A 22276-nucleotide genomic window follows, 5' to 3' on the forward strand; every position below is an offset into this window, starting at 1 on the left:
GCCCAGGAAAGGGGGCTGGCACTGCCACCCCCACATCACCGGTGCGAAGACTGAATGCCGAGATGAACCCAACTTGTCTAAGTCCCAGGGCCAGGAAATGAGAGTCAGGACAGGAAGCTGGAGTGCCCGCCCTTGAGGGTCCTACAGACGGAGACCTGCCTGCAGCATGGAAACCTGCCCGGCCACGCACAGTGCCGCCTTCACGGTCACTTCTCAGGCCTCCGCTTCCTGTTCTGGGAGGGGTGAGGCTGGTGCCAGCTCAGAGCTAATACAGCGGGTCCCTCGGTCTGTGCTAGGGGCTTCCCGGCTGGGAGGCGGGGGAGGAGAGATCCACGCCCTCCCCCCTCCTCCTGCAGCCTCGGTTTACGTTAAGTGCCGCCTCGGGATGTGCGGGACTTACAAGACCCTCTCAGACGCTGGGAGGGAAATAAGCAGGATTCCCGCGGGCCAGGGCTCTGCGCAGACGAAGCAGGCCATCAGGAGGTGATAATTGCATCTTTGCCACCAGAGGAAACACTCCCAGCCCTTCCGGGGCGGGCGGTGGGGGTGGGACACTCCGCTACTCAATAGCCAAGAAAACTGGCGTCCCTGGTTCTCAGAGTTTATCGGTGCAATTCCCCGGCCACGCAGAGCCGCCGTGTTCACACACGTGTTTCTCCCCCCGGGGAGCAGCACTGGTCTCTGCTTCATGTTCATGACAATGGCGGAGGCTCTGTGCGTGCCCAGCTGTCCTCTCAGAAAAGGCGAGGCATCGTCTCCACTTTGCCGGTGAGGAAACTGAGGCGGGAGCGGGGGGAGGGGGGCTTGGGGGTGCCCCCAGCCACCCAACGGCAGTGCGGGGAGCTGGGAGCCGGGAGACGCGCTCACACCACAGCCAGGCGGCACCCCTTGGAGCAGCCACACTCGCAGCTGAGGAGCGAACTGAGGGAGACGGCATTTCACGTGACGGGAACGAGCCTTTCCAAATCCACTGGGACGCCCGGCCGGTGTGGCTCAGTGGTGGAACACTGACCTGTGAACCAGGAGGTCACAGTTCGATTCCGTCAGGGCACATGTCCGGGATGCAGGCTAGATCCCAGGAGGGGGCATACAGGAGGCAGCCGATCCACGATCCTCCCTTATCTTTGATGTTTCCATCTCTCTTTCCCTCTGCCTTCCCCTGACATCGATAAAAATGTATTTTTTAAAGTCTGCTGGAATGCGCAAACAGGAGCTGAAGAGGGCATCACTTCCCGACACTGGTCCTGGCCCTGCACAGCCCTCTGGGCCACCTCCTCTGAGGCAGCTGGTCCCAGGACTGGGCACCGAGAAGACCGGCCCCATGCTCCCTCGGGCTCTGTGCTCACTGCCGCCCCCAGGACCTCCAGCGGGCCTGGCACACAGTAGGTGCTCAGGAAATGTGTGTGAACGGGTAAATCCGGGTCAGCTGTGCACCAGCTCCTCCTTCAGCAAGCAGGTCCGCAGCACCCGCTCCGCGCCCGGTGTCTGGAAGCGGGGGACAGCAGAGGCGCGCCGTGTGCTTCCTGATCTGCTTCCGGGGGAAGGTACGGATTCTCCACATCCTCCCCGCGGACGCCATGACCGTCCGGCAGCTCTCCCGTGAGACAGGGCCTCCTGGCCCCATGAGAGCATCCGGGTGCCAGTTCTGGGCCAGCCTGCCCCGGGTTCGGGTTCCCGCGTCTGAGAAATGGGGAGATAACCCCACGGGACAGGAGGTGGGTGAGGGTCAGGGAGCTGACCCAGGCCACGTGCTGGGAGGACACACCCTGCCAGAGTCTCCCCTCAATCAGAGTGAAATCTCAGTAGTTATTTGGAGTTGTTCTCTTCAGAGAACAGGTTGAAGAACCGAGGCTGTGCAGCCTGGCGCTAAGCCCGGGTCTCACCACCAGGAAGTGGCAGAGGCAGGACTCGAACTCCGGCCCGTGACCCACGGGACTTTCTCCCGGTCCCTCTGCTGGGACAGAGGAGTCCTTTGGCCTCTGAATCGTGGTGAGAATGGGAGCTGGCTCTAGCTCAGCTCCGTGGCTTACCCACCCGCGCTCAGCAATCACAGAAGCTGAGTCTTCATAGCAGCAGCACGAGGCCCAGCCCCAGGCCTCCCTCCGCCCCTCAGCACAGGGCTCGGTGTCAGTGAGCTCCTGCCCCCCTCTGGGCCTCAGTTTCCCCTGTGTGACACGGGTTGCAGACTGAAAAGCTCCGTGCGGACTCCGGGCGCGGAGAGGCGGGTGCGCAGGCAGGGCCTGCGCTGACTGTGCTGGAGCCCCGTCCCATCGGCTGGGAACGGAGCCCGGCCCAGCCCCCGCGGCAGCCCACCTGCAGGGATGTCACTGTGCTCAGGTCCTTGAGCTTCCCCTCCTCGTCCTTCAGGTTGTAGCCCTCCGGCCTCTTATCGCGCTCGGTGATCTTCCACAGTTTGATGGTTTTGTCTTTAAAAACAGAACGAGGGGAGACAAGACCCACGGTTAACACGTGTTAACACGGGCTAACACGGAGCATGGGCTGTCCGCCCGCCCTAGCCCGCTGACGCTGACGCCCGGCCCAGAGCTCGCCGGGCCGCCACTCCGAGCTGGGAGAGGCGGTTCATTCAGGGAACAGCCCCAGCAAACCCCTCCGGGCGGGGGACCCCGCCTGCCTTCTCGCGCTCCCCACCGGGATCCCATGGTGACATCACAGGTCAAAGGGCACAGCACGCTCAGGGCAGTTGTCAGAGATGGCCCTGACTCAGCTCTAAGTCTCCAAGCCCCTCCCTGATGCCCCAAGGGAAGCCCTGTATTTCCAAGCAGCACCCCCGCCCCCGGCCAGCACCCCCTCTCCGGGCAACTCACTTCTCGGCCACCCACCAACAGCATGGAGAGAGTATCTGGGTGGCTGTGAGGGTAACTTTACGTGCTGACTGGGCCGAGCCGCAGCCCCCAGCCATTTGGCCAAACGTGTGTGAACGTCACTGCGCAGGCGTTCTGAGAGGAGAGCAACCTCTAACCCACAGTGCACAGACCGTCCCTGGCCGGGGGGCCTGGCCCAGTCCGTGAAGGCCCTACGAGCAAACAGACGGGGCCCCCAGGAAGAGGGGACCCGGCCAGACGCCTCCAGGGGCCTGGACTGAGGGTGCAGGTGGCGCTGCCGCAGGCTCCCTGTGCTCCCGGCCCCTCCCTCCTCGGAGTGCCAGCCCCCATCCTGGGGGATAGTCAGCCGTGTTCACGGCTGCTGTGCGTGACCATGGCAGGGCCCGTGTCCAACAGGGACGGCGGGACAGGGGCACATTCATGGGGCTGAATTACACGCGGCTCAGATGTTTTTAGAAAAACGCTCACTGTGTCAGGTGAAAACAGCATTTGCTGTAAATCATTACATCACACGCCTACACCTGTTCGGGCACACACACGCACATGCATGCACACATACACTTAGGCATGCACACTCATGCATGTACACACATGCCCAGGCACGCACCTGCACACACATGCACGGGTCCACACATGCCTTGCACCCGCACACATGCACACACATGCTCAGGCACACACACACACAGGCACCGCGCACGCAGCACGCCCTCACCGTTGGTGGACAGCAGGGAGTGGGCGGCATTCTGCTGGGGCAGCCATTTGATCTTGTTGATTTTCTCCTCTATCTCCAGGCTCTTGAGATAGTCGAACTCCGGCTCGTGGCTCTGGAAGGTGCTGTAGACGTCGTACTCGCCCTGGCTGTGCGGCGCATTCTTACTCTGCAAGGACACCCATGGGCCTGAGCGAGGGCGGCGGGGGAACAGGCCGGTGCTGGGCCCGGGGTTAACCCACGGCGGGCCTCACAGCCACGACGGCTGGCGCCCACAGTGCCGCTGGACCCACCCAGGTCACAGGAAACCCGACACGTTCGACTCCTGCTGTGTGGCTGTGGGACTCGCCAGCTCCTGTTTCCTGAGCGCCCGCTGTGTGCTGGACACGTAGCTCAGAGCATGCCACGCCTCCTCTCCTCTATGCTGAGTACCGTGACTCTCCCATCTTTCAGGTCAGCAAGGGGAGGCTCAGGGGGGGCTGAACCTGCCTAGGCCACGAGACCACTGAGTGTAGCACCCCCCACAGGGCCCGTCTGTCGCGGAGGCTGAGGCTGTGGCCTGCCCCTCACGCCCACATGTCCACGGGGCAGGACGTGAGGACTGAGTGTGCTCTGAAGCAGACTGTCCCCCGGGCAGTGCCCTGTGATGTCAGGCTCAGGCAGGGGACTGCTCCTCGGCTCCCCTCGCTGGAGGGTCCCATCCAGGCGTGGGCAGCAGAGTCCCAAACTAATGAGGTGGAGACCACCGAGGGCACCAGGGGCCGCCTCCCAGGTGACAGCGTTTTTATGACAGCAGCACATAGTAGGTGCTCAATAAACGGGGCCTTTTCTCACCCCTTTCTGTCAGCGGCTCAGAAACAGCACGCCTGGGCGGGGAGTCCCAGGCCGCCCCATCTTACCCGAATCCTGCGGGACCACGAAGGTGGCTGGGGCTCAGGCCTGGGCCTAGCAAACCGCCCCCCGCCCGAGGGCCAGCCACAGCCCCCTCCTCCCAGGGTAAGACAGCGCCCAGGGTGCGTGTCCGGGTCCCGGGTGCAGGGCGCCATCAGTGAACATCTGCTGAGTGTCCTGGGCCTCCCTGCCCCAGACCTGCGGCCCCACCCTGCACCGCACCTTCTCCAGCCAGCCGGGACCCTGCGGGAGGCAGGGAGTTCCCCGGGACCAGCCGGTGGGCCGTGGGGCACCTCTGAAGACAGCCCCCTCACCCCCGCTCCGGGCCCCCCGCACCTCCGGCTCCCGCTGGAAGACGACCACCCGGCCGCCCTTGTCGCCGGTGGCCAGCAGCTCTCCCGTGTGGTTGAACTCGACGGTGGAGATGACGTCGGCTGGGGAGGGAGAGACAGGAAGGCGAGGCTGTTAGGACCCAGTCCCGTGCCGTTCGCCCCACCCAGAGGCCCTGCACCCCCAGAGGGCCCCCACCAGTCAGCAGGAGCCTGAGGAGGGGGAGACCCTGCCCCTCCTCCCCGCGGCCACAGGGCAGAGGCCTGTTCCCTCGGCCTCCTTCCTGCCTCCCGCCTCGGCTCCTTCCGGAAGCAGTGTGAGGGATCCCCCCTGTGCCCGCCAGGTGACTGGGAAGCAAACCTGACACTCACTGACCAATTCCGGGGGCCACTAAGACCAACGACACCCCTTCCTGCCCCGCTGAGCTCCCGTGGATGGGACCCCTGGGACCTCACAGTCCTGGGGGCACTCACAGGCAGAGCGGGTCTACTTTCAACAGCCACCCATCAGACCACGCCTCCTGGGCCCCCCTCACTGCTCTCCCACAGCTGCCCAGGCGATGGGTCCCTCAAGTCATGGTGTGTCTCTGCTAAAACCCTCCACTGGTCCCAAGCCGAACCCTGATCCCTCCACCCCCCTCTTCTGAGCAGCCCCCACTCGGTGATGGCAGCTCCGTCCTCTGCTGGCCGGCCTGCCTCTCCCCCTCTCCCCCTCCTCCCCCCGGCTCAGTCTTCATGCCCAATCCCCCCCTCCCAGGTCTCTGCCTCTCCCTACGGCAGCCTCCCAGGCTCTGCTGGCCCCGCCCTGCCCAGCTGGGCTGACCTCCACAGGGGGGCGCGCGGGAGGGGCCAAACCACTGCCTCCAACGACCCCCATCTTATGTCAGAGGAAAGCCGAGGTCTCAGAGTCGAAGTTGGAGTCAGACAGGGTTTGTTACCTGCATCCCCGAGGCAGCCACATCAGGAGCCCAATCTCCCGCCCCCCGCCCCTGCGGGGTACCCCAACATTGCCGCACACCCTCCCACCCTGCCTCTGGGCTGGGCCCTGGTTTGCTTGGGCCTGTGGGACACCAGCAGGCAGGCCAGCAGCCTGGGCCGTGGCCATGCCCGGCCAGGCTGAGCCCGCGGATCCGGGGTGGGGGGCAGGAGGAGGACAGGGGATGCGTGTGTGACAGCCCAGGCCGGGCCCCGGCCTGAACAAGCTCTGGTCAGCAGGACCAGCACATGCGTGATACAAACATCCGTGCTCAATGCCAGGGCGTTCCGTTTTGACGGAGAGTACGGGACGCCCTCCCCCCCAGCCCCTCCCTCCCCCGCACCCTGACACTCCCCTCCCCGCCCGTGGCTCCTGCTCAGCTCAGAGCTCCGCTCCCTCTGGCTCCAGAGCTGCTCCCCACCGAGGGCCTCTCCCGCTTTTAGTCCTTAAATTCGCTTCTCCTGTCCCGAGGCCACTGAGGCTGGAGCCGCGGGGACACGGGCTTCAGCGGGAAAGAAACAGGAGGAAGAAGGCGCTTCGGGGGCAGGCGGCGGCGGGCGGAGGCACCGGCCAGGAGGGAGGCCCAGGGCACTCCGCTGGCAAAGACGCACAGGAGCCGCCTGGGACGGCACACGAGGGCGGCAGTGGGTGCAGCCAGGCCCCAGGGCTGGCACGCCTCCCCTCTCCCCCGTCTCCCCTCCCCTCACCCGGGGACACGGAGAGCCACACGCCAGGGCACAGCCCCGCAGCGCCGGGTCCCAGACGTGGCCCGGTTCTTGCCGTCTCCTCCCAGCAGCCTGGGAAGGGCAGGATAGCACGTGGTGCACACATGTTGTCATCATACAGACCGGCGGCCGCAGCCTCACCAGCAGCACACGCCGGCACAGAGGAGCCTGGCGGCGAGGTCCACCCTGCCCGCAGAGGTGCCTTAGGTGGTTGGATTAAGATATTTTTAATTCTCTTTCTTTAATTCCCTTCTCCTCCTCCTTTCCTGACCCTGGACTTTCCGTAACAAACACATATTTTAATAGCTCCACCGAGGTACAACGGGTATGCAGAAACGCGTGTGTTTTGCGTGTGTGGTGTGATGCGTGTGGACACATGCATAATTTATAGGACATTTATGACGGAGCAATAACAACGCTATTACATTAAAGCAGCGGTGTAACCAAGAGCGCCCAGGCCAATGTGGTCCCTAAGTGCTGGGCGGTTACCACGGTAACAGACACTAAACGTCTGCAGGCGATTTACAGCGTTTACATCAGTTTCATATCCGCCCCCATCCCGGCCCCGCAGGAGGCGTGACTGTGCGTCCTGCTGGCAGAGCCTTCGGAGCGGGCGTGGACCAGGTAGATGCCCTGGTCGGACCTGGGCTCCAGGGCTGTGGCTTCTTGGCCATGGGCTGGCCACACCCTCCTCCAGGCTCAGCTGTGCCATCTGAGCACCCCAAGAAACCCTGTACCCCAGCCGTCACTGCCCCTCCCAGCCACTGCGAGAGGACGAGTCACGTGACGGGAATCCTACAACCTGTGGCCGTGCGGCCCCTCTCCCTCAGCCTCAGGCTGTCGAGGTTGGCCAAGCGGGAGCAACGGTCAGCGTCTCGTCCTTCTGATGCTGATGACACTCCACTGGGCTCACGTGCTTTTAAAGAAGGCCCCGCCCCCTTCAGGCAGAAATCCAGGCCCCAGAAGGGGACGGGGTGGGGGAGGGAGCCTAGGGGTGACCTTGGACCCTGGACCACGCTTGGCCCACCTCTGCCAGCGGAGGGGCTGGAGCCGGGGCCAGAGCACGCGGGTGCCAGGGGGCCAGGGCTGGTGCTGCCAGCTCCTCCCTGTCAGGCCAGATGCCCCTGCAGAGCGGCTGCTGGCCTGGCCGGCACAGAGGCAGATGGGCCTGGGGGCCGGGGGCTGGCCTGTCTCTGGGCCAGGTGGTGCTCACGGCGGCAATGACGCCCACATCGGCTCCACACAGCCCTCCAAGCGCCACCCCTCACTCCAACCCCTGGGCCCTGCAGGAGGTCAGGTGGCTGAGGCCAGAGCTGCAGGGGCAGGGACGGGGCAGGGGCAGGGGCAGGGGCAGGGGCAGGGGCAGGGGCAGGGGACGAGGAGCCCCCCTGCTCCGGCCGCCCCTGCAGCACAAGCTCCTGGGAGCTGAGGCAGCGTCACCCAGCTTCTCTCATTTGACACGGCCCCCTGGATGCTGAGGTCTGAGAGCCAGCTGGGAGGGAAACCCCACCTTCACAGCTGCCCTATTCTCGGCGAGTTACAGACAGGCTGGGCCTGCTTGCCTGTCTAAAGGGGAGTGAGGGCTTCATGAGGCAACAAATGCCCAACTGCCTGGCAGCGAGCGCCTGCCTGAAAAGTGTTAGCTGCTCTCAGAACCGGCTTATTCCCACGATGCACCCAGACCAAGCCCCAGCACGGTGGGAGACGGAGAGGAAGGGGAGGGCAAGGGGCAAGAATTCACAATGAGACAGAGAGAGGGCGGAAATGGGCAGCTCTGCACCAGGTCCTGGCTCTGCATCCCACCCTCCCCCCGCTCTCACTTCACCCCGAGCCTCAGTTTCCCTACGTGTGTGATGTGACAGGAACCGCCCAGGCCGGAGGGCTCTGCCAGCTGTTGAGCGCTGTCCTGTGCCTGCATGGGGAGCCGGCGTGGGGAGCCGGCGTGAGGAGCCGCGTGGGGAGCCGCGTGGGGAGCCGCGCGGGGCCTGAGGCTGGCCAGACTGGTGGCAGCTGGCCCGGCTGCACCCCCTCCCCGCCGCCCCCCGCAGGCGCGGCCTCTGCCTCGGCAGGAAAGCAGGCCAACGGCCGCTGACAGACACCTCGGGCCACATCACATCAGCGTGCCCATCCGAGCCCTTGCCAAGCCCGCGTCTGCTCCGGGCGCAGGGAGACGCGGCCCAGGCATGAGGTCATGGTTGGCAGAGCCGGCCGAGCCCGCGGCCGCCTCTCCTGCCCCCACCGGCCCAGCTCCGTCCGGCGCCCCTGGAGGACGGGCTGCCTTCTGGCCCAGCCTGCCCCGCAGCCGGCCGGAGGGACTTTACCGAAGTGGCAGCATCCTCCCCACGCTCCAGAGCCTCCCTAAGGCCCCCTGTGGCTCCCACCCGCTCCAGCCCTCGCTGCCAACACCGCCCTCCCCTTCCGCCAGCCCCGGAGCTTTGCCTTTTCCTAACCGGGGCCCTTTACCTATCCGGCAGGGACTGACTGCGCACCTACTGCGCGCCAGACCCTCACCAGGCACCGAGCACCCAGAGGAGCCCTCCAGGCTAAGCGAGCTCTGCGGGCTGTGCACACAGCCCCTCTGCCTCCCCCCGCCTCTGGGGGTCAGGGGGAGAGGAGGACAGGGGTGAAGGGCTGCAGGCAGTGGCCAGGACTCGCACAAGAGGGGCTGGGACAGCAGCCACAGCCCCAACACCAGGGACGCCCCAGGTGGCCGAGGGTGAGGGTGTGGGCTGGGAGGCGGACGGGCAGGGTCCCTCCCGCTTGGCGTGGCTGTGGGCCAGGTCCGTGCTCCTGACACTGTGGGCGCCGGGGCCAGCCCAGGTCCCTTCTCTGCGAAGTGGCCACACACCCCCAAGGAGAGTCCACGCGCCTCCGGCCGGGTGCCCTGCGCCCCCGTGAACATGAGCAACCAGGCCAGCCGGCGTGGCTCCGTGGCTGAGCATTGGCCTATGAACCAGGAGGTCCTGGCTCGATGCCCGGTCGGGGCAGTGCCCGGGCTGCGGGCTCCATCCCAGTGTGGGGGATGCAGGAGGCAGCGGATCCATGGTTCTCTCTCATCACGGATGTTTCTCTCTCTCTCCCTCTCCCTTCTTCTCTGACATCAGTAAAAACCTATTTTTATTTTTTTTTAAATAAGCACAGCGAGGCACCCTCAGGCCCGGCCGCCAGCTGGGGGTTCCCAGGCTCTGTCCTGGAGACAGAAACCTCCAGCCCAGGGGATGACCCCGTCAGGCTGGTGGGACCTCACACCCACGACCTCACACTGGGCGGAGGCCTTCTGGGTGGCGTTTCTCCTGCCCTTCCAGAAAGCCTGGTGGGTGGCGCCTGTCTGACCTCCTGGGCGGGGCCCCCGGGAGGGTGTCAGCCACGGGTGGAGGCCGGGCCAGGCTGGGGCAGGGGCGGCTGGCGGTGTGCGGAGGAGGCATGGACTGCCGCCCTGCCCTCCCGTGTCCTTCCCATTTCCACACGCGTGTCCCTGTGCGGTGGTGACCGGCACACGGGCTGTGTGCCCGGGACCAGGGAGTCCGGGACTGCGTGCCCGGAGGAAACGGGTACAGAGACCGAGAGTGGGACAGCAGCACAGGGCTCAGCACCATGCAAAGCCCTCGGTCCGGGAGCATCCGGCCGGGATCTGACGCACTGGACTCGAGGTCTCTGCTCTGCTGTGCTCTGCGCGGCCCGGGGGCCTGGCAGCCAGGTGGCTCCGGGGGCCACGGCTGGAGTGGGGACCACGGGGCAGCTCCAGAGCGCCTGGCAGTGAGCTCGGAGGTAAACACCGCCATCGGGCTCGGGGAGGCCCTGAGCCAGCCCCTGAGGACCACTCGGTCAAGGACACGGGTGTCCCCCTGCTCTCCTGACCAGCACCACCTTCCCGGGCCGGCTGGTGAACCGGCAGGCAGGGAGCCGGGGAGCAGAGGCGGAGGGAGCCGCCGGGCTAAGGAGAGCCGAGAGCTGTCGGAACTTCAATTACCGCCCCGGCGGGGAGCGGCCGCAGCGCCCGCAGCTGCTGAATCCCTGACCAGGACGCCCTCCGCGCAGAGCAGGGCCTGGGAGAGGGAGGCCTTAGAGAGGGGACCCCCAGGGCAGCTCTGTGCCCCTTAAAGGGCGGATGGCTCCTCTGCGGCCAGAGCTGGGAGACAGACACTCTGGGAGCTGCAACAGGGCCTGGTTTGAAGGTGAGAGTGACAAGAAGGCTCCGTCCTCTTCCTCGGCTCCCCGCCCTCCCTGTGCTTTATTGATGTTTTTGTAAAAGACAGAAACCAGATCGCACTCCAATCCAAACTCTGCTTCCCATTGTGACGTCTGCAAGAAACATGGGCTGAGGAGGAGGAGGGGAAGGAGGAGGAGGGGAGGGCTCGGCACGGCGCTGGACCCTGGCTCTTAGCAGACACTCCGTAGCTATTTGCTGAACTAATGAATGAATGAATGAACGAACGAATGAACAGGGGGTGAAGGAATACGAGAATGCCACCGTGAGGACAAGCCTTCGCCTCAAGCTCGGCGGCAGGAGAATCCCCGTTTAATGGCGGGCAGGCCCACAGCAGCCACGCACACGCTCTCATTAGTGTTTATGGCTCCGGGCTCATCGGCAAGTCCCAGGCCCTGAGGCGGTGAGGAGAGGAGGGGTGCCCCGGTGACACAGGGGAGGCCCAGGCCTGGGAGGCAGCCGCCTCGAAGCCAGATGCTGGCATGACAACATGGAGAAAACCTCATGTGCAAACCCAATGAGTGCCACCCTGAGGGTCACAGGGAAGAGGGAGGGGTGCATGGAGTCACGGTGAGTAGACAGGTCGATCCAGGGTGGCCTGGGGAGCTTCCGGAAAGTTGGCCTGTGGGTGCCAGGCACCTCACCAGCCGGGAGCAGTGGGACCTGGCACGCTCTTCACTGCCCATTTGGCATCTGCTTGATGGATGCCCCAGAGCCCGCCTGGCGTCACCGGGGAAACCTGCCACGTGTCCCTCAGATGCCCTTAATTTCACGGGCCTAGCTCGGCACCCCAGCAAGCTGGCACGGGAGGAACATGCCTGCTGAGAGCTGGGCCTCTGAGGCTCAGGGCCGCTTTGGGGGGGGGGGGAGGGTTTGCAGAGGCAGACGCCCCCCGGCGGCTCCCCAGGTGAGGGAAGCTGCCCGGAAGCCGTCATGCCAGCTCAGGGGCCCAGGCAGGGGCTGGGGCGGCGGGGCCTGCTCCGTCACGCCAGACCTAACGGTGCCTCCCGTGTCCTGCACACCTCGCCGTGCGATTTAATGGGCCTCGGCTCCCGGCTGCCCCCGTCACCATGCGGAGGAGGAGACCGCGGCCAGGCTCAGCACCCAGGTGTGCCCGGGGAGGGAGCCTGTGTACCAGCCTGTGAGGCCTGGACTCAGCTCCCCTTTAGAGGGAAGATAAAATGCCAAGAAGATACGGGCCATCCAGTGACAGGCACCCTGCGGGTGTGGCAGGTGGTGTCTGGCCGGGGAGGGAGGGCCACCGAGGGGCACTCTGGCCAGTTCGTGGGCAGCGCCAGGTTGCATATAAGGTGCCGTGGCATATAGACCAGTGGTGGCAAACTCATTAGTCAGCAGAGCCAAGTACCAACCGTACTACGGCTGAAATTTCTTTTGAGAGCCGAAAACCGGCTTCTGCGCATGGGCCACGAAGTTTCACTCTCACGTGGTAATTTGTGGAAGAGCCACACTCAAGGGGCCAAGAGCCGCATGTGGTTCTCGAGCCGCAGTTTGCCAAACACTGATATAGACAGAGAGGTCGACACCCGGCTCTGCCACTTACCACCCGAGGGAGCCGGCGAGTGGCCCTTCTTAGAGGCATGTGCGCAGGGTCCGAGTCCTTCACATGCACTTCATTGGACTCTCATGGGACGCTCAGGACAGCCCTGTGGCGTGGGGCGACTGTGACCCCCACTTTTCTTATTTTTTTAATATATTTTATTGATTTTTTTACTGAGAGGAAGAGAGAGGAACAGAGAGTTAGAAACATTGATGAGAGAGAATCGTCAATCAGCTGCCTCCTGCACACCCCTACCAGGGATGTGCCTGCAACCAAGGTACATGCCCTTGACCTGAATTGAATCTGGGACCCTTCAGTCCACAGGCCGACGCTCTATCCACTGAGACACACTGGTTTTGGCGATGACCCCCACGTTAATGAGGAAGAGGCTGAGGATCAGAGAGGGCAAGTGAGGAGTCTGCAGTCACACAGCCGGAGAGCAGTGGCCAGGACTCCAGCCTCGCCCAGGAGTCCTCCCCTGAGGCCGCCCTCCCAGCACTGATGGGAGTGTGGCCTCTGACCCATGGGACAGGACGGGCGGGGACAGCAGTGCAGCAGGCGTCTGAGGGCAGAGCCGTGGATCCAGGACCGTGGACAGATCCCTGTCCCCTCACGGAGCTGGTGGATCCCGCTCCCTTCGTCCACAGGTTCAAGGACAGCGTGTTTCCCTCCCTCAGAGTGAGCATCCGGGGCACCTTCCCACGGCCCCACGCCCGCCGGCGCCAGTGCCAGCCAGGCGGCCATGCCAGCCGCACGCATGGGGCTCCGCGCCCTGCTGTGAGGCAGGGACACGGCTCACGGTCAGCCTTCCAGCTGCTGAAACCCATTCGCATGCGGCAGGCTCACGGCATCTCATTTTAAAGGCACATTTGACGTTACTTTTTCTGCTGTAAGAAAAGTAAAAACACGCAATAAGCTTGTCCAGCCTGAGGCGAGGTGCCCTGGGCCACAGTGCCAGGTCCCCCGGGGAAGCACCCCTGTGCCCTAAACCCTGAACGGGGGCAGAGCTGCTGGCACCCAGCCCACCCTCCCCTGGTGTCCTCTCCATGGCCCCAAGCAGACCTCCAGCTGACTCCCTCCTCCCGGGCGGGGAACTCACTGCCTCCCTGGGCAGCCCATCCCCACTCGAGGCACCAGCGCCTGGTCCCCGGCACAGTCCCAAGGACGCCGGTCCATTCTTGTTCCAATCACACTCGTCACAGTGTTCCTCCGGGAACTTCTCACCAGCGGTGTACCCGCCCTGCGCCTCGGACCCAGCCCGCCATTTTCCGAACTCTCCCTCCGCCCCCTGCGCCCCCAGCCCAGCCTGAGCCTGAGTCAGCTCCACACACACACACACACACACACACACACACCCCTCCCTCAAGATGCTACCCCAGCCAGGGCGCCGCCTCCTGAGGCCCCCATGGCCCGGCCTGAGCTGGGAACGCTGTGCACACAGCAAGCCCACACCGGGAGCCCCATTCTGCAGAGGAAACACCGAGGTCCAGAGAGGCCCCAGGACTTGACCAAGAGTGGGAGCTGGACTCAGAGCCAGGTCTGGCCTCGCCGCCCAGAAGGCTGCCGCCCGCCCGCAGCCCAGCCTGTCCGTCCCCACGTCCCTGTCTCCTGTCACCGCCTCTGGTCCCACCGCCTCTGCCAGCTCAGGCTCAGCCGTTCCACCCGGAGCCGTGCCTCCCGCCCCCTCCGCCTGAGTCTCCCCACTTCCTGGCTGAGCCCGATGCCCGCCCAGGCCTCCCTCCGGGCCTGCCCACTCCCCCTCCCCCTCCTGCTCCTCACACTGACCTGCTGGCCAGGCCTGGGCTGCCAACGTGCCCACCGGCTGCACAGATGCCAACTGGCAGGGCCAGGCTCTGAGCCCAGACCCTTCTGTCGCTCAGGATGCGGGCTGCCCCCCTGGACCACACGGTGCCCACCCGCAAGGGCGGCTGCAGCCATCTGTCAGGACGAGGGGGCTGGGAGACACTTCTTCCCGACGCCCACTGCCTCCCACGGGCAGCTCGCCGTCAAGCTCCTGGCCTCTCCCTCCTTGGGAGGGGGTGGCTCCTGGTGCCTGTGGAAGGAGCCCGGTCAGGAGAAGCCATCGACCCGTCCTGGGAGCCAGAGCCAGGGTGCCCGGGCGCCCACTCTGCCCCGCCCTGCAGGCCCGCAGTCCGGGGATGAGCGGGGATGCGGGTGAATCCCCTCAGCCAGGCCCCCAGCACCCACCACGCAGGGCCACAGCGTCTTCGGAGCTGACATGGGGGGCCAGGGCCTGCGCTCAGGCACCTGTCAGACCTCACAAAGGACCGAGCGGGGGGAGGGTGACAGGGCCGAGGGGTGACGGTGTGGCAGTGCTTCTGAGGAGACAGGGAAGAGAGCTCCCCTGCCAGTCACAGAGTGAGGGCGTGGCCTCCCCAAGTCCACTGCCTGTCAGCCTCTGGGTTTCTGATGAGAGGCACCCCTTTCTGGGGCTCCTGGCCGTCCTCTCTGTGACCTTGGTCTGCCCTTGGGGTCTGGCCCCTCCCCCTCCCTGCAAGCCCCAGCGAAGGCGCTCCAGGCTCCTAGATCCAGGCCCGACCCCCCCCCCCACGCCGGCTCCCTCCGGACTCCGCTTCTGGGTAAACACATGCAGCTCAGAGGCTCTGGGGCAGGGGGCCCCAGGGACCCCGGCCATGGCCTTGGCCTCGCACAATAATTCAAAGATGCCACCGAGCCGAGGGCAATCCAACGGGCCTCCCCGGGGAAGATTCCGATTCAGGCCAGACCGTGGCCAAGGATGGGGCTGGGCCGTGTATGGATCTGGGGGTTTGGAGCGGGGGGTAGTGGGGGAGGGGGGCAGGAACAGGGAGCAGCCACCGGGAGGTGCTCGGAGGAGTCATGAGGCCTCCCTGGCAGAGGTCCCGGCAGATTCGTGTCCTTCAGTCCAACCGTCTGAGATGACGGAGGTTTTCCTTCGCTCTGGCCAGCACAGCCTGGCCGTCCACAGCGGGGACTAGGCCTTGAGTGCCCAGTGCCTCGGAGGGGGCGGAAGGGAGGGGCAGGGGGAGGACCGGCCAGGGCACCTGACTTGCCACTTGCCTTGCGCCTCAGGCAGGCCTCGCCGAGCCCCTGCGTCCTCATCTGTGAACTGGGAGCGGGGGGGCTCACAGCAATCCTGGACTGTGCCAGGATGGCAGGGACTCCGGGGGCGGGGGGGGGGAGACAGGACCCTCTGGGGGACAGAGGGCTCGGCAGGAACTCGAGCCAGTGAACAAGGGCTGCCGCTGAGAGCAAGCGCCCGGGCCCTGGGCCCCTCCCACCCCGTGTGCCGGCCCTCGAGGCCCAGCAAGGTCAAGGCACTCACTCGGGCCACACAGCGGCCAAGCAGCAGAGCCAGAATCCAAACCCGGCCAGCCGCCTGCCAACCCGGTGCCCCAACACCAGCTCCGGGGGCTCCCGGGTCACCTCAGCTTCTCCAGACCTGCACCCAGCGCCCGCCGGGGCCCAGCACTGCTCCCCGCGAAGGCCGGCTCCAGCAGGCACCCCGCCGGCTCTCGGCCGCTGCGGCACGCGGGGCGGCATGACAGCACAGCGCCCGCCTCCCAGAGGGACTGACGACGGCACCCGGGAGTCCCTGTTATGGCAGAGGAAACTCAGGGACGGCCGGCCCCGACAGGGCTTCCAGAAGGTTCCTTCATGCCTCGCCAAATCTCCCCTGTGCCCAGCCCCGGAGAGTGGAGTGTGGACAGACAGGCTGGGCATGAAGACGGAGGCACGAGTCCGTCTAGCCCGGCCCCCGTGGCCTTCCCTCCCTCGGGAAAGCCAGGCACGTTCCCTGGGACGAGTAAGGAAGCCAGCCCCGGGGCTCCAGACCCACTCCCCCGCAGCTGGGCCCCGGCAGAACCCACGACCACCTGGCCTGACCCATTGGCTGGGGCTCCACAGACAGAACTGCAGCCCGCAGGCCAGATCCAGCCCACCATCAAGGATGTCTTTTGTCCGCTTGGCCAGTATGGCTCAGTGATTGAGCGTTGACCTATGATCCAGAAGGTCAGGGTGCACTTCCCAGTCAGGGCACAGCCCCGGGTTGCAGGCTCGATCCCCAGCAGGGGGCGGGCAGGGGGCAGCCGATCAATGATTCTCTCTCAGCACTGATGTTTCCATCTCCCTCTTTCCCTTTGTCTCTGAAATCAATAAAATGTGGTGGTTGGTTTTGGTTTTTTTTTTGTTTTGTTTTGTGCCTTTCTGAAGGACCGCAAAACAAACAACTAACAATGACAACAAAGCGAAGAAAAACATGCAACAAAAGAAATTATGGAGCAGGCACGGTGTGCGGCTGGCAAAGTCTCAGACCTGGGCATCTGCTGTTCCCAGAATGTGTGTCACTGCTCCCAGCACCTCACCTCTCAGAGGAAGCAAAGGGGCCCCCGCTGCACCCAAAGAGCTGGCGGCCGGGCCGGGCCGCGCCTGCCTCTCCCTTCCCACCGCAAACAGAAGGTTTCTCAAGTTCTGGGGCCAGAGTGCACAGCCAAGGTGCCAGCAGGCGGCCCCTCTGCGGGCTCTGAGGGCAGATCCCACAGTGCCCCTCTCCTCCCATCCGGGATGCCAGCCCCCTGGCCTGCTGTGGCTTGTGGGCTCGTCTTCACTGGCCTTCAGCCCCTATGTCTCTTTTCTTAAAAAGATCGGGTCCGTCTTTTTCTTATAAAGACTCCGATTGGGTCAGGGCCCACCCGGTCCCGAGGCCTCCTCTGAGGTCCAGCAATTGCATCTGCAAAGGCCCTACTGCCAACAAGGCCACCTTCTGATGTTGTGGGTGTCCATGAATTTGGGGGACACTGTTCAACCCACTCCTGTCTGGAGCCCCCATTGTTTCCGTCCATTATGGCTGCCCCCTCAGAAGCATCGTGTCATGGAGTGTGGGCACGGCTCCCTCTCTCCCCTCCCTCTCTCTCACACACACACTCAAGTCCACTGCCAGGTGGGCAGCACTCCCCACGGCCAGCTTGTGCAGCAACATGCTGGCTGGCACAGGGCCATGACAAATGGCCGGCTTCTTGCCAAGCCCACTGCCAACGTCTCCTTTCCTGAGCACGAACCAACGGTGGTAACAGCGAGAAAAAGCTGGCTCGCTGAGCGTGAATCACCAGCATGCCGCCCCCCCCCTCAGTCTCACCACCAGCACCCCCACCAGCCCAGCGGCCTTAGGCTCTCACAGGTCCCCCTGGGAATCGGCACAGCCCACCAGACTTCCGGTCCCGGGGACCCATGTACTTTTTCTGTTCCAATAAAACTTTATTTACAAAAACAGGCGGAGGGCCGGAGTCGGCCTGCAGTCCGTTCTATACCACACGCCACCGCAGGAGCAGCCTTAATTTCTGACCACGACATGGCCTCTTTGTAACTCATTTCCAAGCTTGTTTTTCCTATCCCTTGGAGCGATGAATGGATGGCTCAAATTAGGTAATCAATAGTCAATCCACAGCGCACCTCAGGCCCTCATTCCTGGCAGAAAGACAAAAATGACCATCAAAAGCCTCACTCCGATGTACTTGAATTTAAGAATACAAAAAGAAATGTCGCAAACATCAACAAGGAACTTGAAAAGGAAGCCCGCAGACACGCGGTCACGTATGATCAAACACACGCCAGCTCTGCTGCTGAGAGCTGCAGCGGGGCCCGTGGTTACACACAGGCGCGCGGCCCGGGGTCCGACACGCTGAGTCACACCCTGCGGAGCCCCCGCCGCTCCGCCGGCTCCCGGGATCTGTCACGAGGAGCTCCGATAGGGATGAAAAGCCGAATCCATCACCTGTTTCCCCCACACCCCTTCCCCCTACGCCGCCCCCTCCAGGCTCAGCGGCTCCTGGAGCTTTGCTGTGCACGACGCCCTGGACGCCAGCCCGGGGTGAGCAGACGCCCATCATGACCAGGAAGCAAGGCTCTGAGTGCAGGCTGCCCCTGGGGAGCGGGGTGCGGGGCGGGGCCGGCTGCACCCACAGCACCCAGGAGGCCTGCGCACCCTCTCTGGGGCAGCCTGCTCCTCCCGGCCAGGTGCCCTGCGGACATCGAGGCCCAGAGAGGCCAAGGGCCTTGCCACGGTCACGCTCCACGGCCACCGGAACCCCCTCACCTGTGGGGCCTCCCCCTCATCGGAAGGTGCCAGTTTCATAATTTTAGGGTGCTGCCTGGGCTTAACTGGCCAAGACCAAACCCGGGACGGGAACTTCTGCCGAAGATGTGGCCCCATGGGTTCTCCCCGGGTCCAAGGTGAGCTGCATGCCCAGCACCGGGATCCGGGAGCGGGGCCACCCCATGTCCTCGATGTGCAGGTGCGTGGGCACCACACCATGTCCTCGATGTGCAGGTGCGTGGGCACCACACCATGTCCTCGATGTGCAGGTGCGTGGGCACCACACCATGTCCTCGATGTGCAGGCGTGGGGCTTCCCCGCTGCCCCCTGCACTGTCCCCCGAACCCCTCAGACCTGAAGGTCTACAAGGATCCTTGGGGTTCCCAGGACACCATGGAGGCCCAGAGAGGTGGAGCAAAGTGCCTGAGCCCCACACCCCTCATCATCCCCCCACCACCCCCCGCCCCACCAGCAGCCTGGCCACAAAGTCCCGCTCTCTCTGCAGCATCGGTGGGTGCAGACAGCGGCGGCCGGCCCGCTGGGTGCTGGTGAGAACTGGCCGTTGGGGTCTCGGTGAGAGGAGGAGCCCAAAGCCAGTCCCACCGGACACTCGGAACCTCGGTGGGGACCACCCAGCCGGATGCCATAATCGTGGCCCCACCGTCAGGACACTCACAGCTCTGGCCAACGGGGCCCCGGCCCAGGAGGCCATCACTTAGGAGTTGCCAGGGCCCCCGTCTTCAAAGTCGAACCCAATCTAGGCCAAGAGGAGCAGCAGCAGGTGCTGTGTCTCCCGCCATCTGTCCTCCGCTTCCTGAAACGTGCTGCGAACACGCCTTGGTGAGCCCAGGAACGCGGGTCCTGAGCCGCCCGAGCCGTGTGGCAGACTCTCTCAGCTTCTTGCAGAAGTGGCAGGTGGCGCCGCTCACGCTGTGTGAGAGCATCTTCCCCCTCAATGCCATCATCACCTCCACTGTCTGCCTGTTCATACCTTGTCTGATCTGACCCTCACGACAACCCTGCGTGCAGATACACTGCCTTCCGCTCTGCGTGGGGAGGCTGCTGTCTCCTGTCCCTGTAAGTTTCCTCTCTGTGAACTATGGATGCTTGCACGGCAGGGGATGGAAACAGTTTGCAAGCGAGTTTTTCTTCGCTCGGCCTCCTGGGCCAATCCTAGGTTTTTTGGAAGGCTCCTCAGAGCGCGTCACAGCCTCCCCTCCCTTTCCCTTTTCGTCCAGGGCCCCTGGGTTGGCGGTCCCCAGCCGCAGCCTGGGCCAGCAGCACGTGGCCGCACGTAACAGCTCTGCCGGCCACGGACAGTCCGTTCCGCGGTGACCACGGCTTCCGCGGAGCAAATCAGGCCGCGTGTGACTTGTATCCGGAGAGGTAAACGGGTGTCCCCTCTCCAGAGGGAGGCAGAGCCACACGGAGACAGCCACGCGAGACAAGTGAGCAGAGACTGCTTCCCACTGGCCCTGCGTATGCGTCGGTTCGCTGGTCTCAGCAGAATGACTGACCTGCAGTCGGAGGCCCCGGAGTAGGGTGTCGAACTCAATCAGAGAAGGGGCCAAAATCTAAAATCCAACCTAAATCGCGGGCCGAATGGTTTACTGAACAGTCATAAACTGTCATTGTGATGGAAACGCAGCGGAGTGCAGTGATGACAGCGCGGTGCGGGCCACATTGCAAGGCCTGGCGGGACGGATTTGGCCCGAGGGCCTTGTGTTTGACACATGTGCCCCGGAGATAAAGAACCGGTTTATTACGAGTGCAGGTGCGCACGCATGGCGATGGCGTGTCCTCCGGTCTGTGATGTGCGCTGACTACGGCACCACCTTCAAACAGGGCTGCTCCCTCGGCCTCCACTGCTCGAAGGGAGACCAGGATTGAGAGGAGATTTAGGCGTCTAACCTGAGCTTGGTTCAAATAGCTCCCGCTGCCCCAGGAGAGCAGAGCAGGGGTGTCTTTCCTCTCGAGTTTGTCTAAATTAGGAAGATGTGGCCTGGGCTCCTGGATGCTGTCTCTGGTCACAACCTCTCCCAGCCAGGCCCAGAGGGCAGCCCTCCCCCCCCCCACGCCCGCCCCATCGCCAGGACAGTGGGGAAATCTCTCCCACTGCTCCCTCTCCAGGCTCCCCGTCTTGCCCACAATCCCCTCCAGGGGGAGAGGCCTTCCTAAGTCAAAACCCTGACTCCGTCAGTCCAGCTCCATGACCTCTGCCGGCGGCTGGAGCTCCCGGACCGAGGCCCGTGCCCGGGTGCACTTCTCAGCGTCCTTCCTAACTAAGCCCACACTTCCGCCCCTTCTCCCCTTGAACTTGCCGAAGTGACACTAGAGTTGTCTCTGAGCCAACTGCCTCCTCCACAGCATCCGGGGGCCCCAGCCATCTCTGGTCCCCAGGGCCTCACAAGGGGTCAAAACCAGCTGGAGACCAAACCGTGCCGGATGGGCAGACAGACCGACCGGGAGCCTGCGCTCCACGGACTCACGTTCTGGGAATTCCCATAAAGGGCATCTACCTTTAAAGCTCCATGCCCTCAGCGGTTTGGCTCACCACAGGGTCCCGGGTTCGATTCCGGTCTAGGGCAGGAACCTCTGTTGCAGGCTCCTCCCCAGCCCAGGCCCTGGTCAGGGATCATGCAGGAGGCAACCGATCAATGTGTTTCTCTCACATTTATGTTTCTCTCTGTTTCCCTCTCCCACTTTCCTTAATCATCAAAAGGAAAATGTCCTCGGGTGAGGATTAACAAAAATAAATAAATAAATAACAATAACAATAGGGCTTTGTGCCTGAGCCATCAGCCCCCTGTCCTGGCGAGCTCAAGCCAGAATGCCCATCCCACGAGCAGGAAAAGCAGACATGGGAGCCCAGAGCCTGGTCAGGTCCTGTCCGCCTGGGCCACGGATTGGCAGGGTGGGTGCGAGAGGACGGATCAGAGACTCCGAGGGAGGCCACGCCCTGGTACCGTGGCAGTGACGGGAGAACAACGGGCTCCTGAAGCGAAGAAACAGGCTGGCTGAAACCGGTTTGGCTCAATGGATAGAGCGTCAGCTTGGGGACTGAAGGGTCCCAGGTTCGATTCTGGTCAAGGGCATGTACCTTGGTTGCAGGCACATCCCCAGTAGGGGGTGTGCAAGAGACAGCTGATCGATGACTCTCTCTCATCGATGTTTCTAACTATCTCTCTCCCTTCCTGTCTGTACAAAATCAATAAAAAATATATTTAAAAGAAGAAGAAGAAGAAGAAGAAGAAGAAGAAGAAGAAGAAGAAGAAGAAGGAGAAGAAGAAGAAGAAGAAGAAACAGGCTGGATGTCCAATGCCCACTCTCACCCCCATCGTGTCCCTGAGGAGACCCCAGGGCGCAGCCAGGGCGCTCCCCGGCGCTGTCCGCGGTGCTGACCTCCAGCCTCCGGTCCTCGGTGGCCTCAGGGCCTCCCATCTCATCCTATTTCTCCTGAACTTCCCTTTTCAAACACATTTTTATTGATTTCAGAGGGGAAGGGAGAGGGAAAGAGAGACATTAATGATGAGAGAGAATCATCGATTGGCTGCCTCCTGCACACCCAACGCTGGGGATCAAGCCCGCAACCCGGGCCTGTGCCCTGATCGGGAATCCAAACGTGACCTCCTGGTTCATAGGTCGACGCTCAAACGCTGAGCCACGCCGCCCGGGCCCCTGAACTTCCTTTTGAAAGAGTTTCCTGTCATCTCCGCTGCCCTGCGTGAGGCTGTGCCGGAAGCAGCCCTGGCACAGGATCTGAGCGGAAGTGTTCCCGGGAAAACCCGGAAGGGGTGGGAGGTGGCACAGCTTAGAGAGGCCCAGAGGGGGTGAGGCAGCCGAGTCCCCAGGATGGTGACGGGCTCGGTCCTGCGGGGAGCTCTGGTCAGGGTGGGTCACCCTCAGGGTGTCCTGACCAGGAGCGAGGGGGCGAGGGGTGTGCACGC

The 22276-nt window shown here is 63.8% G+C and overlaps 1 protein-coding gene across 1 annotated transcript in view; it reads right to left on the bottom strand.

Moving 5' to 3' along the window:
- The window catches only part of PPP2R2C (protein phosphatase 2 regulatory subunit Bgamma), a 78062-nt gene that overhangs the window by 38625 nt on the left and 17161 nt on the right, over window positions 1-22276 (bottom strand). The window contains exons 2-4 of the mRNA XM_036420839.2: window positions 4780-4877; window positions 3556-3721; window positions 2314-2426 (exon numbers count right to left, since the gene is read on the bottom strand). Coding sequence (XP_036276732.1) covers window positions 2314-2426; window positions 3556-3721; window positions 4780-4877 — 377 coding nt within the window. The remainder of the gene's footprint in view (window positions 1-2313; window positions 2427-3555; window positions 3722-4779; window positions 4878-22276) is intronic.

This window comes from Pipistrellus kuhlii, unplaced genomic scaffold (assembly GCF_014108245.1).
Source record: "Pipistrellus kuhlii isolate mPipKuh1 unplaced genomic scaffold, mPipKuh1.p scaffold_m20_p_1, whole genome shotgun sequence".
NCBI lineage: Eukaryota > Metazoa > Chordata > Mammalia > Chiroptera > Vespertilionidae > Pipistrellus > Pipistrellus kuhlii.